General features: G+C 40.9%; 1 protein-coding gene across 2 annotated transcripts in view; it reads left to right on the forward strand.

Moving 5' to 3' along the window:
* efl1 (elongation factor like GTPase 1) overlaps window positions 1-17,667 on the forward strand; it is a 122,250-nt gene that overhangs the window by 77,016 nt on the left and 27,567 nt on the right. For both annotated transcript variants that reach the window (XM_028583511.1, XM_028583520.1), the window contains exons 16-17: window positions 3,304-3,435; window positions 7,922-8,069. In XM_028583511.1, coding sequence (XP_028439312.1) covers window positions 3,304-3,435; window positions 7,922-8,069 — 280 coding nt within the window. The remainder of the gene's footprint in view (window positions 1-3,303; window positions 3,436-7,921; window positions 8,070-17,667) is intronic.

Consider the following 17,667-nt stretch of genomic DNA (forward strand, 5'->3'; position numbering starts at 1 on the left):
TAAAAATGTTTTTTTGCTACTTATTACTCTAAACAAAACACAGTAAAACCATTGTGCTTGTTTTACCAATATATTGAAGCCCACATGCGCATGAAAGAAAGGCAAATCACACCAGCAGAGGCGCTGTAGGTTTTGTCTGTAGTGTGTAGTGTGAGCCTCTTTTTCTTTTATTGTCAGTGTGCAATGTCCCGATTTCTATGAAATGGAACTGTTTTTCTTCCTTTGGGTGTCCTGTCCTGTGTACAAGGGTTATAATATTGGGTTTAACGCAGATATTGCTCCAGGGGTTTATACTCCATTCTCTCTTCTTTATCTTTTGGAAATCAGATATAAGAATAAAAGGAATCAATTTAAGGCAGAATTTGAAATTGTTTATCTTTAGTTTGTTGTTTCTTCATTTGATAATTTTGTATTTTTTGTTCTTTCTTTCACTGACAGTTTTTAAAAGTTTGTCTGCATAAACCTATGAATAGTTCCATTAATTGAAATGGAGTCTCTGCATTTTTCTATTTTCTTTTTTAGATTAAAATTATTTTTACACAACACACAAAACATACAATTTACAACATGAGCATGAACATTTATGCTTTCCGTTCCATACGTTTGGTTCTCTCCTGTGCTCCCTTACCTTTATATAAAGCCTGTCTCATTTATTCAGTGCTGCCGTGCCCTGACTGGTCCACAGAACAGAGCGGTAGCAGCACTTCAGCTCTAACAATGAATCGTAGAGCACAAAGAGGAGCGCACCGCCAGCCTCCCACACTCATTATGTCATTTGATGTGCAGAATGGCATGACTTCTTTATTACTTGTGTCTGAATGAGCTGTGTTTACTGTCTGACCTGGTGTACACCACCAGCAGCTCCAATGATTACTTCATTACCTGCGATTGGAAAAGCCTCAGGCCCTTCAGAATCAGTAGGAAAGTCTGTTCTCTAAAAGTGCTATAAATATACAGCATTATAAACCTGAGAGCTCTACACACATACTGTAATAAGTATAGGACATGGCTCTGATACCCACCCACACTGCAGAACATTAACCTGAACATATCACTGTGAAATAAGTTGGAATGGATTTGTAGGGTTGGGCAACGTTTTGATTTTAACAATTCTGATTCCAATTCTTATTCTTCCTTTGATTCTGGTTCTTATCAATTCTGATTCTTTGAGGGGTGGAGTTAAAAAGGGGTCATATGCTTATTTCACAGATATGAGGACATTTTTATTTAGATTCAATGGTGATTTACAGTTTTTTCGAGGCTTTTTCAACATAAAATAAAGCCACACAAGCGCCTGGAAGTAAAGCGGCCACCATGGAAAGCAAGACTTGCTCGTGTTAAATATGGAACCGATGATTGGATTCAAAAACCACATTTTCAAAACGATTCCAGTAAAAAAAAAAAAAAACATTCCAAGTTGGAACTGGTCCTCGATGCCCCATCCTGGTATTAGGGTTGTAAAAATGTATTCACTATGTTCATACCAGTGTACAACTTTCTGTTAAACAGATGATTTGAATATTGGACTTTCATTGTGCAGCCCTATTAAACCCAGAGTCATTAGAGACTAGGTCCAATAGCAGTCTGAAGTCATTGGAGACAAGTCCAGCTCAAGTCTCAAGTCGGTCGACACAAGTCTCAGGTCAATCGAGGAAATTGATTGCAAATTAAGGGTTCATAAAAAAAAAAGAGATGAGTCAAAATGCTAGAGGTGACCCCGAATAGTTGACTAGTCGATGCTTCAAACGAAGGAGCTTGAATCGACTGCCAGTCTCACAGTCAAATCTTCAGAGAGGCATAAAGCCCAGTTCAGACCAAAGATTCTGAATGAGAAAAGTTTAAACGTGCAGCTACTAGCAACGCGCCAGTTTACAGCGTTCTGAAACCTGCCAGTTCACACCAATGAGACAAGACGGTGTATCATCTCCATAGCAACTAGAGATGGTCTGATACCATTTTTTGCTTCCCCATACTGATTCCGATAACTGAGCTTGCGTATCGGTCGATACCGAGTACTGATCCGATACCAGTGTGTCATATATTTATTATGTTTTACAGCTGTATACTACTATCCCTGTATGGATGTGATCTGATCTGTCTTTGTTTTACGGTCTGGCTCAGGTTAAACTTTTTGTGAAACATGAACAAACTCAAACAATGAATGCCAGTTTGTAAAATTGAACTAAAATGTGTTATGGTTCATTTTATTTCTTTAGTTATGAACATACATACAAGTCTTTTAGTCTCTGCATGTTAATGAGTCAAATGACTCTGTATTTGAAACCTGAGAGTTGGTCCTTGCCTCTAAAGTCAAGTCTTTCATCAGTCTCAGGTCTCAGGTGAGCCAACCTTCAGCAGAGTCCAAGCCAAGTCTTCAGACATATTTTTTTGTGACTCACTAAAAGTCTGACTCAAGTCAGCATAACTAACTAGTTTTTTTTTTTGTCTTAGCTAATTTGCAAATGTCAATAAATTAGTCTTTTGTGTGTTTGTTTTGTCAAGCTGAAGGAAAGTTTGTGGTTTTTAATGTTAGTGGGGCACTTTTGACTCTTGCTAATCCACGTGCTTTTTAATAATTTACCCTATGATGGTGGCACCAAAACATACCTGAACTCTTCCATTGGTTTAGCTCTTTTCTCTTCATGTATCACTGGAAAACCCTAACCCCACTGCAATGCATATTGCTCTCTGTTAGGCCTGTAACTATGAATACATAATTGTTTGACATAATCACGCTTTGTTTAACTGCAATTAATTGCTAACATTAGCTAAGGTATTAAGGCGTATGACTAGTAATTTTGTTTAGATATGCCAAATTGTAAGTATATAAGTGATTATTGGTTGGACTATCTATTTTTATTATTATTTCAATTGTTAGTTGTTGGCAATTGACCCAATACACGTTCATAGCAACAAAAATGACAAGCGGGGGTACAGTTAGTTTTATGATAATAAAGAGGCGTTGTTATAATCATGGCCAGCTCGGCTCGCCGTCTGTCTTGCTGCCTTTTATTTCACGAATCTCTCGCCAACAACTAACAACCTGTGATAAAACCAAAAGATGTATCCTGGGATTCATTCAAACCAACTTTAATTTGTTTAAAAAAAGTTATAAATAAATGATTATATAATATAAAAATATATATATATATATATATATATATATATATATATATATATATATATATAATATTCGACTGAAAGAGACAATTATATTGTTTGTCACCATTCTTTCTGAGACACTTAATTGTACAGTAAAGTGTGGAATTGTGTTGATGTTCTGCTCCCGTCCTGTCCTGTCAGGTATCAGAGGTCTGGAGGAGTGCGTGTTGAAGTCGGCCACACTGTCCAGCTCCCCCGCCTGCCCGCCATTCATCCCACTCAACTTTGAGGCCACGGCCATTTTACGGGTTGCCATAGAACCCAAACACCCAAGTAGGTCTTACAAGGCACACGCACACCTAGTTACTTACTTTACTTTTTTGGGGGGGGTATTTTTTTTTTTTTTTTTTTTTTTTTTTTTAGAATCAGGAACATTTACAGATAGCAAACAACACACTAATAATGACATGTATTTGAGGAGGTAAGTACCTTTCACAGTGTGTCCATATAGGATACCTGTTATGGTCTCCTGTGGTAAGGCAATGTTTCAGCATGCTTAAGTCTGTTTTACTTTACCACATATACAGTAAATAACTATGTATCCTGGGAAATTGTTGTGCTGCAGTACAAAGTAGGAAAGAGTACAAATGTAAAATATCAAGTCTGTAGACAGCAGTTCAGTGAGTGTGGACGTTGGTCGAATGCAATGATGATGATCTGATGATGATGACTTTTTTTAAACTTATTTTAGCATAAAATTAAATCTGACCCTGAAGTATGGGCCAGGCATTTAGAAAGAGTGGCTCACAGGGCCAGAACTCCAGTGGTGATACAATGTAAAGCTCAAACAATTTTTAAGCCAAGGACCCATCCATCCATCCATCTTCGTCCGCTTATCCGGGGTCAGATCAGGGAGTCAGCAGCTCCAGCAGGGGACCCCAAACTTCCTTTTCCCGAGCAACATTAACCAGCTCCGACTGGGGGATCCGGGACGCGTTCCCAGGCCAGGTTGGAGATATAATCCCTCCACCTAGTCCTGGGTCTTCTCCGAGGCCTCCTCCCAGCTGGACGTGCCTGAAACACCTCCCTAGGGAGGCGCCTAGGGGGCATCCTTACCAGATGCCCGAACCACCTCAACTGGCTCCTTTCGACGCAAACTAGCAGCGGCTCTACTCCGAGCTCCTCACGGATGACTTAGCTTCTCATCTCTAAGGGAGACGCCAGCCACCCTCCTGAGGAAACCCATTTTGGCCGCTTGTACCCTGGATCTCGCTGCTACCGGGTGTGGGGCTCTCCGTGTCCTGCTGGAGCTCCGACTGCAGGTCGAGGTCGGCAGCGAAGCTTTCTGGCAATAGCAATGTTGCTACGCTGGCCGATCCCCAGATGATCTGTCTGCGGCTGCAGGACCTGGAGTTCACCGTCAGGGTTTCAGTTTGACTGTTGAAAAGTGTTAAGATAATTAAAAAGTATTTATTTAGAAGCAGGCTTGTTGGTTAGTTAGCTAACGCTAGCTTGCTATTCCAGCAAGCGTCCATGCTACATAAATAAGCCGGACAGCGTTGTCCCTCATCTGGCGATAGAAACCCTTCTTTCCCCGTTCTGTTGGCATCAGAGCTCCACAGCCTAAGTCCACAGGCACAAATTAGTTTTGCACCAAATGTATCGCAACAAGTGTTGCAAAAGTCGAGGCGCACAGATTCGCCACTTTGTGATGCGAGAGAGCACATATGTGAAGTTGCAGTGACAGATTTGAGAGGCTGTAATCACTGAGTTGTGGTTGTTATGGAAAATTAACTTGAATAAAAAAAAAAGTATACGAGTAAATGTTGCACTACAAGTTTGCAGCTGTCATTGTGTTCATGAAAATATCAATCTACACGTGTGAATATTTTTTCTGTGACTTCACATTCAGAATAGTGCAAATTTAAATTTACAAGTTCAGAGTTTTTTTTACAAGCTCTCATGTGTTTTTTTTTCTTTGTGTGACTTCAACTTCAGATCACGTGTGTGATTATTTTGTGCAACTTTTAACATAAAAGTTCACAATTTTTGTTCTGCAAGTTCTCACATTGTATTCTACAAGCTCTCACCTTTTGCACCATATTTCCCTTCACGACCAGGAAGGAATCCGCATTGTTCCTCTTCAACCTGAGGTTAAACTATCTGCTGAACCCTCCTTTCCAGCACCTTGGAGTAGACTTTACCAGGGAGGTTGAGAAGTGTGATATCCCTGTAATTGGCACACACCCTCTGGTCCCCCTTTTTGAACAGGGGAACCAGCACCCCGGTCTGCCACTCCTTTGGCACCGTCCCAGACTTCCATGCAATGTTGAAGAGGCGTGTCATCCAAGACAGCCCCTCTACACCCAGAACTTTCAGCATTTTTGGACGGATCTATCTATCCCCAGGGCTTTGCCACTGTTGAGTTGTTTGACTACCTCAGCGACTTCCACCAGGGAAATCAATGACAATCATCCACTCCCATCATCCACTCCCATCATCCACTCCCATCATCCTCCAGCTCTGCCTCTAACATAGTATTAGTTGGATTTAGGAGTTCCTCACAGTGTTCCTTCCATTGCCCTATTACCTCCTCAGTTGAGGTCAACAGTGTCCCATCTTTGTACACAGCTTGGATGGTTCCCCGCTTCCCCCTCCTGAGGTGGCGAACAGTTTTCCAGAAGCACCTTGGTGCCGACCGAAAGTCCTCCATGTCTTCTCCGAACTTCTCCCACACCCGCTGCTTTGCCTCTTTCACGGCAGAGGCTGCAGCCCTTCAGGCCCTTCGGTACCCTGCAACCGCCTCCGGAGTCCTCTGGGATAACATTTCCCAGAAAGATTCCTTCTTCAGTCGGACGGCTTCCCTCACCACTGGTGTCCACCACGGTGTTCGTGGGTTACCGCCCCTTGAGGCACCTAAGACCACAGCTCCTCACTGCAGCTTCAGCAATGGAAACTTTGAACATTGTCCACTCGGGTTCAATGCCCCCAGCCTCGAAAGGGATGCCCGAAAAGCTCCGCCGGAGGTGTGAGATGAAAGTCTGTCGGACAGGGGCCTCCTCCAGACGTTCCCAATTTACCCGCACTATCCGTTTGGCTTACCAGTTTTGTCCAGAGTCTTCCCCCACCCCCTGACCCAACTCACCACCAGATGGTGATTGGTTGACAGCTCCGCCCCTCTCTTCACCCAAGTGTCCAAAACATACGGCCTCAGATCAGATGAAACGATTATAAAATCGATCATTGACCTTTGGCCTAGGGTGCTCTGGTATTAAGTATGCTTATGAGCATCCCTATGTTCGAACATGGTGTTCGTTATAGACAATACATGACTAGCACAGAAGTCCAACAATGAAAACCACTCAGGTTTAGATCAGGGAGGCCGTTCCTCCCAATCACGCCTCTCCAGGTGTCTCCATCATTGCCCATGTGCGCGTTGAAGTCCCCCAGCAGAACTATGGAGTCCCCCACTGGAGCCCCATGCAGGACTCCATACAAGGTCTCCAAGAAGGCCGAATACTCCAAGCTTTTATTTGGTGCATATGCACAAACAACAGTCAGTTTCCCCCCACAAGTTCCAGCTCATTCCCCCCCAGAAAGGTGACATTCCACGTCCCCAGAGCCAGCCTCTGCTGCCATGGTCTGGTCCACCGAGGCCCCTGACCTTCCGCCACCCGTGTGACAGCGCACCCGACCCCAGCGGTTCCTCCCACAGGTGCTGGGCCCATGGGATGGAGAGGGAGGAGCCACGTTGCTTCTTTGGGCTGTGCCCGGCCGGGCTCCGTGGCAAAAATGTTATTAAATTGTATAAAATCAAGTTGCAGATTAACCTGGGGCCTACAATAAAATGAAGGGCGGCCTAAAGCCTTTATACATGCTTTTTTTAAATTTTATTTTTAGAAGCCTGTACGTTTTTTTTCATAAATAAGCTGATTTATATTTGATAATAATATGTTGCGTTCATGTTAAGACAGTTTAATTTTCCTGGAAACTTTCAAAAACTTAACAATAATTAAACTTAGCAATAGTTTGGTGCAGATATTAATAAAACAGGAGGAATTTGTTGGGGACTATTTTCAGCTGCGGATTAATCCACGTTTAGTGCTTCAGTGAGTATTTTGGGGCAGCAGGACAGTGATGATCTAACCATTCACGTTTGGATACATATTAGAATCAAATAGCGTTGGTTATATCACACACACCTAAACGCCTTCACCAGATTTATTTATACTATTTATTTTTATCATCACCATATTAATGAACTGTGAAGAAGATTGTTGTTCCCATCAGTCACTTAAAATATGGTCCAGGTTGAAAAAAACTGTAGTTACCCTTTAAAGTCCCACACCAGCGGCCTCTGCAGATCTGTTGTGCAGTGTGTTCACGTCACAAGGCTCTGCACCTTCCAGATAACAATATGAGAGAATAGTTTGAGTTAATATTGTCATCTTTTACTGTGATTGGCTCAGCTGTTTCAGAACTATGAGATGTGACTGGCTGAGAGTGTATGTCTTAGTCCCCACACCGTTTGATCCATCTTCTACTTCACTCCAACCACTCTGTGCTGCAAGCACATACATGAACCAAAAGTGCAGCTGATGGTCATTGTGCCAATAGGACCCTTAGTCACTCTTCTATGAAGCCAAAATAATAATAAAACCAATTTCCTAATCACTTTACAACATGATTAGGAGCCACCATCCACTGTACATTCACTGCTACCATTTTCCTCACGCTGTACGTAGATGTTATGACCAATTTACTTCTATTACAGACAACTCAATAAATGGGTTCCCTCCTCATGTGTTTTGTGTGCTAGGCGAGATGCCCAAGCTGGTGCGTGGGATGCGTCTGTTGAACCAGGCGGATCCCTGTGCTGAGGTTCTGATCCAGGAAACAGGAGAACACGTTCTGGTCACGGCTGGCGAGGTTCACCTCCAACGCTGCCTGGACGACCTCAGAAAGCGGTGAGTATGTGTGTGAACAACCCGTTCTCCCTCCCAACTTGTCAAATGCTGACACTTGGTCAGTGTCTCAGCGTCCGATACCGATGCAAAAATCCCCCTTTAACGTCTGTATCGGATGCACTGGGCAGAGCAGCAGCTCTAAGATGACATAGTACTAAGTGAGACAATGGTAGCGAGTAAAATTAATAAGTATAAAGTTCCCGTGTAATTCTTGAAGGGGACACAAATGATTAGAGATTGTCCGATACCAATTTTTTGCTTGTCGATTCTGATACCTGAACTTGGAAAACAGAGTACTGATTTGATGCCTGTGTTTATATTTTATTATGTTTTGACAGCTGTATACTACTATCCCGGTATGGATGTGATCTGATTCCTGTCTTTGTTGTCGTCCTGGTTCGGGTTACATTTTTTTGTGAAACATGAACAAACACAAACAATAAACGCCACAAAACTTTCTTTTATTATCCAGTTTGACAGTGAGTCATAACGGAAAAAGAATATAAATAAACTACTTTAAAGTAGATCTTCTTCGGGGCTAAATTACGTGGTATTGGTTCAGTGCATAAACTCCAGTACTTTCCGATACCAGCATTTTAGGCCAAATCTGAGGCTTTTCTGATACTGGTATCGGAACCTCTCTACAAATAATACAGCCAGAATTGTACTTGTAGGCTATGTGTACACAGAGGAAAGCCTCACTACTTTATTAGTACAGCATGGAGGACTGTGCCATTATCCTTCTTCCCAAAGTTTCTCTCTGATTCAAAGAAAAAGCTGACAACTACCAAAGCTATTTGAACTTTGTTTTCTCCCAAGGGACTTGTGTTTGTAGGTGACAAGTTTTCTTACTTATTATTTACAATACACTGCATGGTTTTTAACAGTGGTGGAAGAAGTATTCAGATACTTTACTTAAGTAAATGTACAAATACCACACTGGAAAAATAAAAAAGTCCTGCATTGAAAATGTAACTTAAGTAAAAGTATGTAAGTATGATCAGGAAAATGTACTCGATGCAAAAAATCCTCCCATTTAAGATACTGGAAAGGATCCAAACAGTTCAGCTGGACTTGTAGGCCGTTATATACGTTAGTCTGACTCGAGTGAAGTCGTGCGACTCAAGGTCCCCACCTCTGGTTTTGTGTGCAAAACTCTTAATGTGTAAAGTAACTAGTAACTAGATGAATGTAGTGGAGTAGAAGTAGAAAGTGAGTAAAGTACTTAAAATATGTACTTAGGTACAGTACTTAGTTACAGGGGGGTGGACAACCCTCAGAAGGGGTAGGTCCTTTTCCCCCCGCGGTTTCCGCCTTTGCACTTAGTGCATCAGTACTTATAACTGTGCTTGTTATGCGCTGTCTGCCTTGCTTCTTCCCCATTTGCATTCTCCATACTCTGTGGGTCTTTTTCTGTCTCAGTCTGATTGATTGTCTCTCTGTGATTGTCTTTATCCTGGGCTCCTCCTGTGTAGTGACTGTGTACATGTAGTGCAGGTTGAATACAGTGTGTGTTCATATACTGAGTGACGCAGATCTGAGAGAGAACCTGATCTGTTTCCAATTCCAGCCGCATCATTATCTGGCTATCATTCCATATTGACTGCTGCCTCTCTGTCTGGACGCCGCAGGCTAAGTGACAGACTGGGAGGTTTTTTTTTAGAGAATTTTCACAATGGAAAGTGTGTCCTAATATGACTGCTGAGTAGAGCTGTACCAACTCCAAATTTTGCTGTACAATTAATTGACCCAGAAATAATTGTGATTATCAATATAATAAAAGTATTTATGTATTACTTTTTTAAACAAATTAAATGAATGAATGAATTCCAGGATACATCTTTTGGTAATATATCACTTTTATGTGACCCAGATAATGTGATAACACAAATGCACAGCCTATAAAGTAAACAATGCCTCTTTATTATCATAAAAAAAATTTTCTAACTGTATTCCCCCTCGACATTTTTATTGTTATAAAGTTATTATAAGGTAGATCACCAATATAATATTTAATGGGGCCAAATTCTCTTATTCTCAAATCTCCACAGTGTTATGAAGGGAGGTCTGGCTACACCACAGATACATTCCTAGATAGGAGAAGAAGAAAAAAACGCTCTAGGGTTGTTTGCATTTCTTTAAACCAATCACAATCGTCTTAGGCGCCGAAAAGCTCCGGGCGCAGCGACGGTGGCTCTGCAAAATAGTCTCGAGAAGGAACTTATTTTGGTGGAACATTTGCACCCCGCAAAGGAAAATGCTGCATACAATATAAAATGAAGTTAACTGTTCACACAATACAGTAACGTGAGCTTTTTAAATTAGCTGGATACATGGTTAACCTCATTTGCTCTAACCAGTGTATCTCTGTGTGTACTTTGTCCCAAGCAATCCCACCAATCGGTCCCAAAACATCCCAGTTAGAGAGTAAATGCTGTAAACATATTCTTTATAAATCTTCACAATCATTCACTGAAAGAACCAAGCAGGCCTGCCTTGTTGCACGATCCAAATTATTTTCAAAACTTGCCATTTTCAGCATGTAGCTTGCTAGCTTGGAGGTTGTTGTTGTTTTTTTCTGAAGTGAAAGGATTTTGAGAATGGCAACACACAATTACCCTAGAAATGTATTTCCGTTCATCCAGACTAAATTATTAATTAATAAAATCAATGCTACTTGATGCTTTATGAACCATTTATCAATCATAAACTAATTATTTTAAGCATTAGTTACAACTTTATGGGTCATTTCCAGGGGTGTCGGACTGGGGGTAAAACCAATACTGATTACCAGGGCCCACGGGGAGAGAGGGCCCTTGAAAAGTCTGAAACACATTTTTATTTTACCTGGATATTTTCATTTCCCAATTAAATTCCATAATGCATGTCAGAGGAAAGGTAATGTTAGTGTATTTGCTGAATAACTTTGTTGATAGACTGACTACATTTTGTATACAAAAAAAGACTAAGGTCTCACCCACCCCTTGCTAATGCGCCAAATGGTTTAGTCCATCTGCACGCATTTTGTTTACGTTAGTTCAGTTGAGCGTTTGGTGGAGCACAAACTTCTGCTGTAGAAATGTCTTTCTCAAAGAAAGCCAACTCATGCTACCAAAAAAGAAAGGAAAGACAGGAGAATGAGAGAAAACAAAATGAGGGGAAACAATTGGTAACTGACTTCTTTTCAAAGAAAGGTGAGCACAAACTAAAAAACAAAATTCATAGTGCTAAACTGCTTGAATATCTCCGTGACTGTTAGTGCTAAAAATGAACTGAGACAACCCATTGAAAGAGCAGAACATACACTTTCAAATGATAATTTGGTTATACATGTAATCTGACGCAAAGGCTAAATAGATAAACTACACTAACAATGCTGTTTGCGCACAACACACCATTATAATTTGAAACATGTTTAATTTAAAATGAATAGGCTATAATGTCTATAAGTAAGGGTAAGGAGGGGGTGGAGGGGGGGGGGGTGAGGAACATGGGGGCCCATCAGGACTGCCTATGCATAGGGCCCAGGTTCTTGTGCTACGCCCCTGGTCATTTCAATGCTAGGCTGGTCAAATGTATTTTCATCAATTTCAGAGATGTAATATTACAGAATGTACTGTACATCATTCAAATCACATGTTCTTAGAATTTTATTTTAAGGCACATCTCTATATAATGTCCTGGACTGGCATCCATTGCCAGTTTTAGTAGTGATAACATCTTCCCAAACCTCAGACCTGACATTATCCTTTAGCCTGAATGATTGGATTGAATGTGCCTATTGACCAGAAGCACAAAATGTCCACTTCTAAATGCAACGAAGAGACAGTGGCGATTGATTCAACCCAAACAGATCTGTAAGTGAGCAGAGACACAGAAAGACACATGAACTGAAAGTGAATGATCAAAATGGACCCGTTTTTTTTTCGAGGATCTCTCTCTCTCTGTTTGGCTCCAGTAATTGGCCTGTCTCCCAGACCCTGCCTCACCCTGCTCCATCACACCGATGTCATCACTACAGTGATTCAATTCAGTATTATTTATAGTGTCATATCATAACAGAAGTTATCTCAGGACACTTTACAGATAGAGTACGTCTATACCACACTCTATAATTTACAAAGACCCAAATATTTCCCCCCAAGAGCAAGCATTTAGTGCGACAGTGGCGAGGAAAAAACTTCCTTTGAAAAGGCAGAAACCTTGGATGTGATAAGTGATGCCCTGTTCACCAGACCTAGTGCCTGGCCTTTAGGCTACAGAGCGGATTGTTTTTTTTATCAATCAAATCTCCCCCCCCCCTGCTCGCAGACTGCTTTCAGAGCTGTTTAGCGAACTCAGGGGTGGCCTCTAATAAGACTTTAACTCAGGAGGCACTTCCATCTGGCCACTCTACCAGGCAGGCCTGACTCCTGTCCCTGCAGGAACCCTCATGCTGTTAGAGCGCTCACTGATAATGACGCTAGGGATGCACGATATTAGGACAATATTCGATTTGGGATAATGTTGCTGATAACAATATTACTTGCGATAAATAAACAGATATTAAAGTGTACTCAGTTCTGCCTTTCTGTTGCTTTCAATATTTTGCTGAAATACAATAATTTCAAACAAGTGAAAGGAAATAATTTCAAACATTCTTTTATTGAACAAATTGAACACTGAATTGAATATGAAAGGCACCACTAAAAAGAGAATGACAGTTACATTTTAAGTTGCAGTTTCTACTGATATTTTCTTTCAACTAACACAAAAAATTGTCAATTGCGATATGTCGCAGCCTTTCGCGATATGGTTTTTGCTGTTGATATCGCGATGACGATAAAAAAACTGTGTATTGTGCAGCCCTGCAGGTCTGCATCGCAATGCATCGACGCAGTGATTAATTTCAACACTCCTAGTCCCAACTAAGGTTACAGTTTGGAGCCGCGGAGCTGGAAACATAACGCTAGAGGACAACAGAAGTCTGTGTCTGATATAACGTAATTCCCACTGATTTAAGTGTTTTTGGATAGACAGAGTTTGTTACTAGTCAGTGACATGCAGGATCTGCACGCACAGCTAATAGGGCTGCACAATTAATCGTAATTTTATCGAAATCGCAATATGGTCTAGTGCAATATCCAAATCACAGCGGGGGCGCAAAATATGCGTCAATCCATTCTGAGTGAAGTATTGTGGTGCTGCAGAGACTTCCCAGCCTACAAATATCCTACAAACTAAAGAAAAAAATCTCTGTTTTATATGGATCCATTTTGTACAGATCCGCAAAAATCACACTATAATCAGTTAAAAAAAAAAATCTTAATATTTTGCCATGAAAATGAGATATAGAATATTTTCCTCATATCGTGCAGCCCTAACAACGATCCACCAATCACAATCCATGTTGATCAATTAATCCAACAACCAAAGGCCCAAGGCCCCGCTAGTTGTCGACCCCAACCTGAAAAAGAGCGAACAGGAGGGGAGCAACATCAGGGAACACCCCTTATATTAGGGCAGGGTTCTTCAACATATTTTAAGCCAAACACCCCTTAACTGAAAGAGAGATGGAGCAGGGTCCCCCTACTACATATATTGTAAAAATAAAATAAAAGTCTATATTAAACCGGGCCTACAATAATGTGTAGGGTTGCCTAAAGCCTTTATACATACATTTTAATGCATAGAATACTAAGCTATTCAAATAATAATTGTTGGCATGATTTAATAAATCATGTTTTAATGTTAAACATACATGTAGCACACAGTGAATCCTTAGGATTAACTGTATCTGTGGATGGCTACCTTAGTGACTACCTTACCTATAGGCCAGTAAGCCTATCATTCATGTTTTTTCACAAATTATTTTTTAAAATTTTAAGATAATTCACTGGGTGAAACAGGGTGATTCAAAGCAGAGAGCTCAAAGAGCAGACCTGGTGCTTTTGTAGCAAGAGGTGTGCAGCGCACCCAGAGTGCACCTGGATATGGAATGGTAGAAGCCATTACCATACATCAAAGAGAGATGCATTAGCAGCTGGTGGCGTTTATATCTGCATCTTTCATCCCCTTTAAAAGTACCCTCTCCCCACCATCACACACTGGCAATTTGGTAAGCGAGGAGTCTCGCATTGCAAGACCTTCCTTCACAGCGCTGCAGAGGAGGGTCTGGCTAGTCCACACAGCATTCTGGGATGGGAGACAAACGTGCTCTGGATTATTGGCATTAGTTTAAACCAATGACAATTGTCTTGGGCAGTGCAAAGCGCCATACGGAGCAACATATTTATATTTTTTTTAGATAATTTTTTTGGGGCATTTTCGGCCTTTATTTTGACAGGACAGCTGAATACATGAAAGGGGAGAAAGGGGGGGAATGACATGCAGCAAAGGGCTGCAGGTCGGAGCCGAACCCGGGACTGCTGCATCGAGGAGTAAAACTCTATATATGGGCGCCCACTCTACCAACTGAGCTATCCGGGCACCAGTGAACACAGATTATGAGCGATCCTTTCATCCCATAGTCACCAAAGTATATATTGGACCAGTTTCTCACAGGCCACACATCTCCAAAACATTCTGACACTGAAATGGCACTTTTCAGATGGACACATCAGGGGAGAATTAAATTTATCTCAGGACCAAACTTTCACAAGATCAACACAGAGAAGCTAACGTCAGCTAATGTTCATGAACGCCCAAACAAAACTAATCTCTGTGATGCTAAATATGTCTTTTAGCTCTGTAAATATCTAAAGTTAGCAAAAGAACATATTAAAAACTTTTCATCCATCCACATGACGTTCACTACATTTTCAAACGAGGCCACACCCCTTTAGGAGACGGGAAGTGTGGACCGCTTCATACCATTGGCACTGCTTGAAATGGGCTATCCTTATCTGAGTTTTCTAAAAAAAACTACTTTTGGACGTACACATGGTCCACCAAAACAAGTTCCTTCCCGAAGCTATTTTGCAGAGGCACCGTGGCTCCGCACGTTTTTCTCCCATCCCGGAATGCTGTGTAGACTAACCAGCCTTCCTCCGAAGCGCTGTGGAGGAAGCTCTGGCAAAGTGAGACTAGTCCAGACTTGACTTGGACTTTTCAATTCGATCCAAACCAAAATTACAGATGTGAAACCCTTGGTCCAACCAAAAGTGGTGGTCTCGGTCTGCATCAAACTGAACTATGGTTTGGTTTGTTTCTGTTCTAAAAACATTTTTTTGGATGGTTCAGACTATTGGACCAATAGTCTGGCTGGCTATTGTGTGTCATGTTTCACTGTTTTAACCTGTATGATTACTGTTTTTAATGCATTGCAATTGAAATAAATTGAATTTTTATTATTACTATGTTACTCCATTACAGTTTTGTAACCTAACACATTAGCCTACAGAATTAGTCCAAAGAACATTTGGTTGACTTATTCCTATTTGAGTTAATATTAATAAGTCCTCCTTATTATATGACAGAAAACATTGCATTGAAATTGCCCACGAGAAACACACATATATATGTTTTCTGATCTGACACCCTGTCGTCAGGCCGACAACATTTGTCTGTACTGACTAGTTTTATAAGACTGTCCGGTATGGATGAATATTATTTTTAGGGTACAGTAAAAAGTTAATTTATTATCAGTCTTATAAGTGAGGCAAAGATGACTTACACTTACGTCAATTTTTCAGGCTTTATGTGGACCAAACTCTATGTGAGAGAAGGGTACATGAGGCATGCAATAATACAGTCAAAAATATTTTACTTTTTTAATGAAATAAAAGCATGTCAATAAACTATAACATGTCTGGCCCGTGATGTGATTCTCATTTTCCAGTGTGGCCCTTAGTGAAATAAAGTTTGACACCTCTGGTTTAAATGGATTGTGTTTGAACACAATCAATTGGTTGTAAGCCAAGCCGCAAAGATAAATAAACAAGAAAAGATAAAAAAATTTTTAGTTAAAAGTAATGATACCCTAAAATCTTCTAAGTTTAACTTTCATAAAACCCTTGTTTTCAACGCCACAAAGAGACCAACAGCAGATCCATGCTGCGCTGTCACGCCACAGCCAGCTGGCCAACCCTGCCTTGCATGAGTCTTGGCTATTAAATAGCATGGTTATACACCTTTGCTTTGTTCTGTTCAACACTGTTTGTCATAATACATAACTAGTATCATGGATCATGTTAGCTGTTGAAGTAATTTGGCAAGCTAGCTAACTAACATATCCACTCAGACAGTATTTTGCTAGCGATAACATTAGCGACCAAGCAAGCTTAGGTTAGCCAGCTAGATGTAACTTAGCTGCGCTGCATGGATCTGACGTTGTTAGTTGCTTTGTAACATTAGCTGTTGAAGTAATTTGCAAATGGAAAGCTAGCCAGTTTACCAGCCAGATCAACCCTGGGAGTCTGGATTAATTAGCTGACTTTATCCACTCAAGACAGCATTCTTTTAATGTCACTTTCTGCTTCTACGCCGCTACATTTCAGAGAGAAATATTCTACTTTTTTACTCCACTACATTAATCTGACAGCTTTAGTTACTTAACACATTAAGATTTTTGCACACAAAACACATATAGTTTATACAATACAATGTTTTATTATCAATGAAACTAGCCAACAATATAACGGACTACAAGTCCAGCTGAAATGATTAGACCATTAAAGGAACACGCCGACTTATTGGGAATTTAGCTTATTCACCGTAACCCCCAGAGTTAGACAAGTCGATACATACCCTTCTCATCTCCGTGCGTGCTGACGGCTCCAGCGGCATCAGGCCAGCACAGAACATGCAGGTGAATGGTTCCAGCAATCCTACTGCTCCGAATAAGTGATAAGTTATTCCTATGTTCCTATTTACATGTTGTGATTTATAGAGTCACAGCGTGTACAAAAAACAACGTAACATGAGACACAGCCGTCTTCTAACTGTAAACAAAGCGGGAACTATATTCTCAGGCGGAAGAATATAGTACTTGGGCGGAGTGATATGCTCGCAGCAAGCGTCTCTGAGAATATAGTTCCCGGTTTGTTTACTGTTAGAAGATGGCTGTGTCTCATGTTACGTTGTTTTTTGTACACGCTGTGACTATACAAATCACACCATGTAAATAGGAACATGTTGGTGTTATTTTGTCACTTTTGTCACAATTCGGAGCAGTAGGCTAGTTGGAACCAGTTACCTGCAGGATCTGTGCTAAGCTAATGCTGGAGCCGTCAGGCAGCGTTACAGCACGCACAGAGATGAGAAGGGTATGTATCGACTTGTCTTACTCTGGGGGCTACGGTGAATAAGCTAAATTCCCAATAAGTCGGCATGTTCCTTTAAACACAACTGTTTGGATCCTTTCCAGTTTCTAAAATGTGAGGATTTTTATGCATTGAGTACTTTTACTTTAAAACGTTAAGTACATATTCCTGATGATACTTAGGTACTTTTACTTAAGTAACATTTTCAATGTAGGACCTTTACTTGTAACAGAGTATTTCTACAGTGTGGTATTAGTACTTTTACCTAAGTAAAGGATCTGAATACTTCTTCCCCCACTGCTTACGTGTCTGCTGTGTCACACATAAACAAACAAAAACACACACACACACACACA

The sequence above is a fragment of the Perca flavescens genome, chromosome 1 (genome assembly GCF_004354835.1).
Source record: "Perca flavescens isolate YP-PL-M2 chromosome 1, PFLA_1.0, whole genome shotgun sequence".
In the NCBI taxonomy this organism is placed as follows: domain Eukaryota; kingdom Metazoa; phylum Chordata; class Actinopteri; order Perciformes; family Percidae; genus Perca; species Perca flavescens.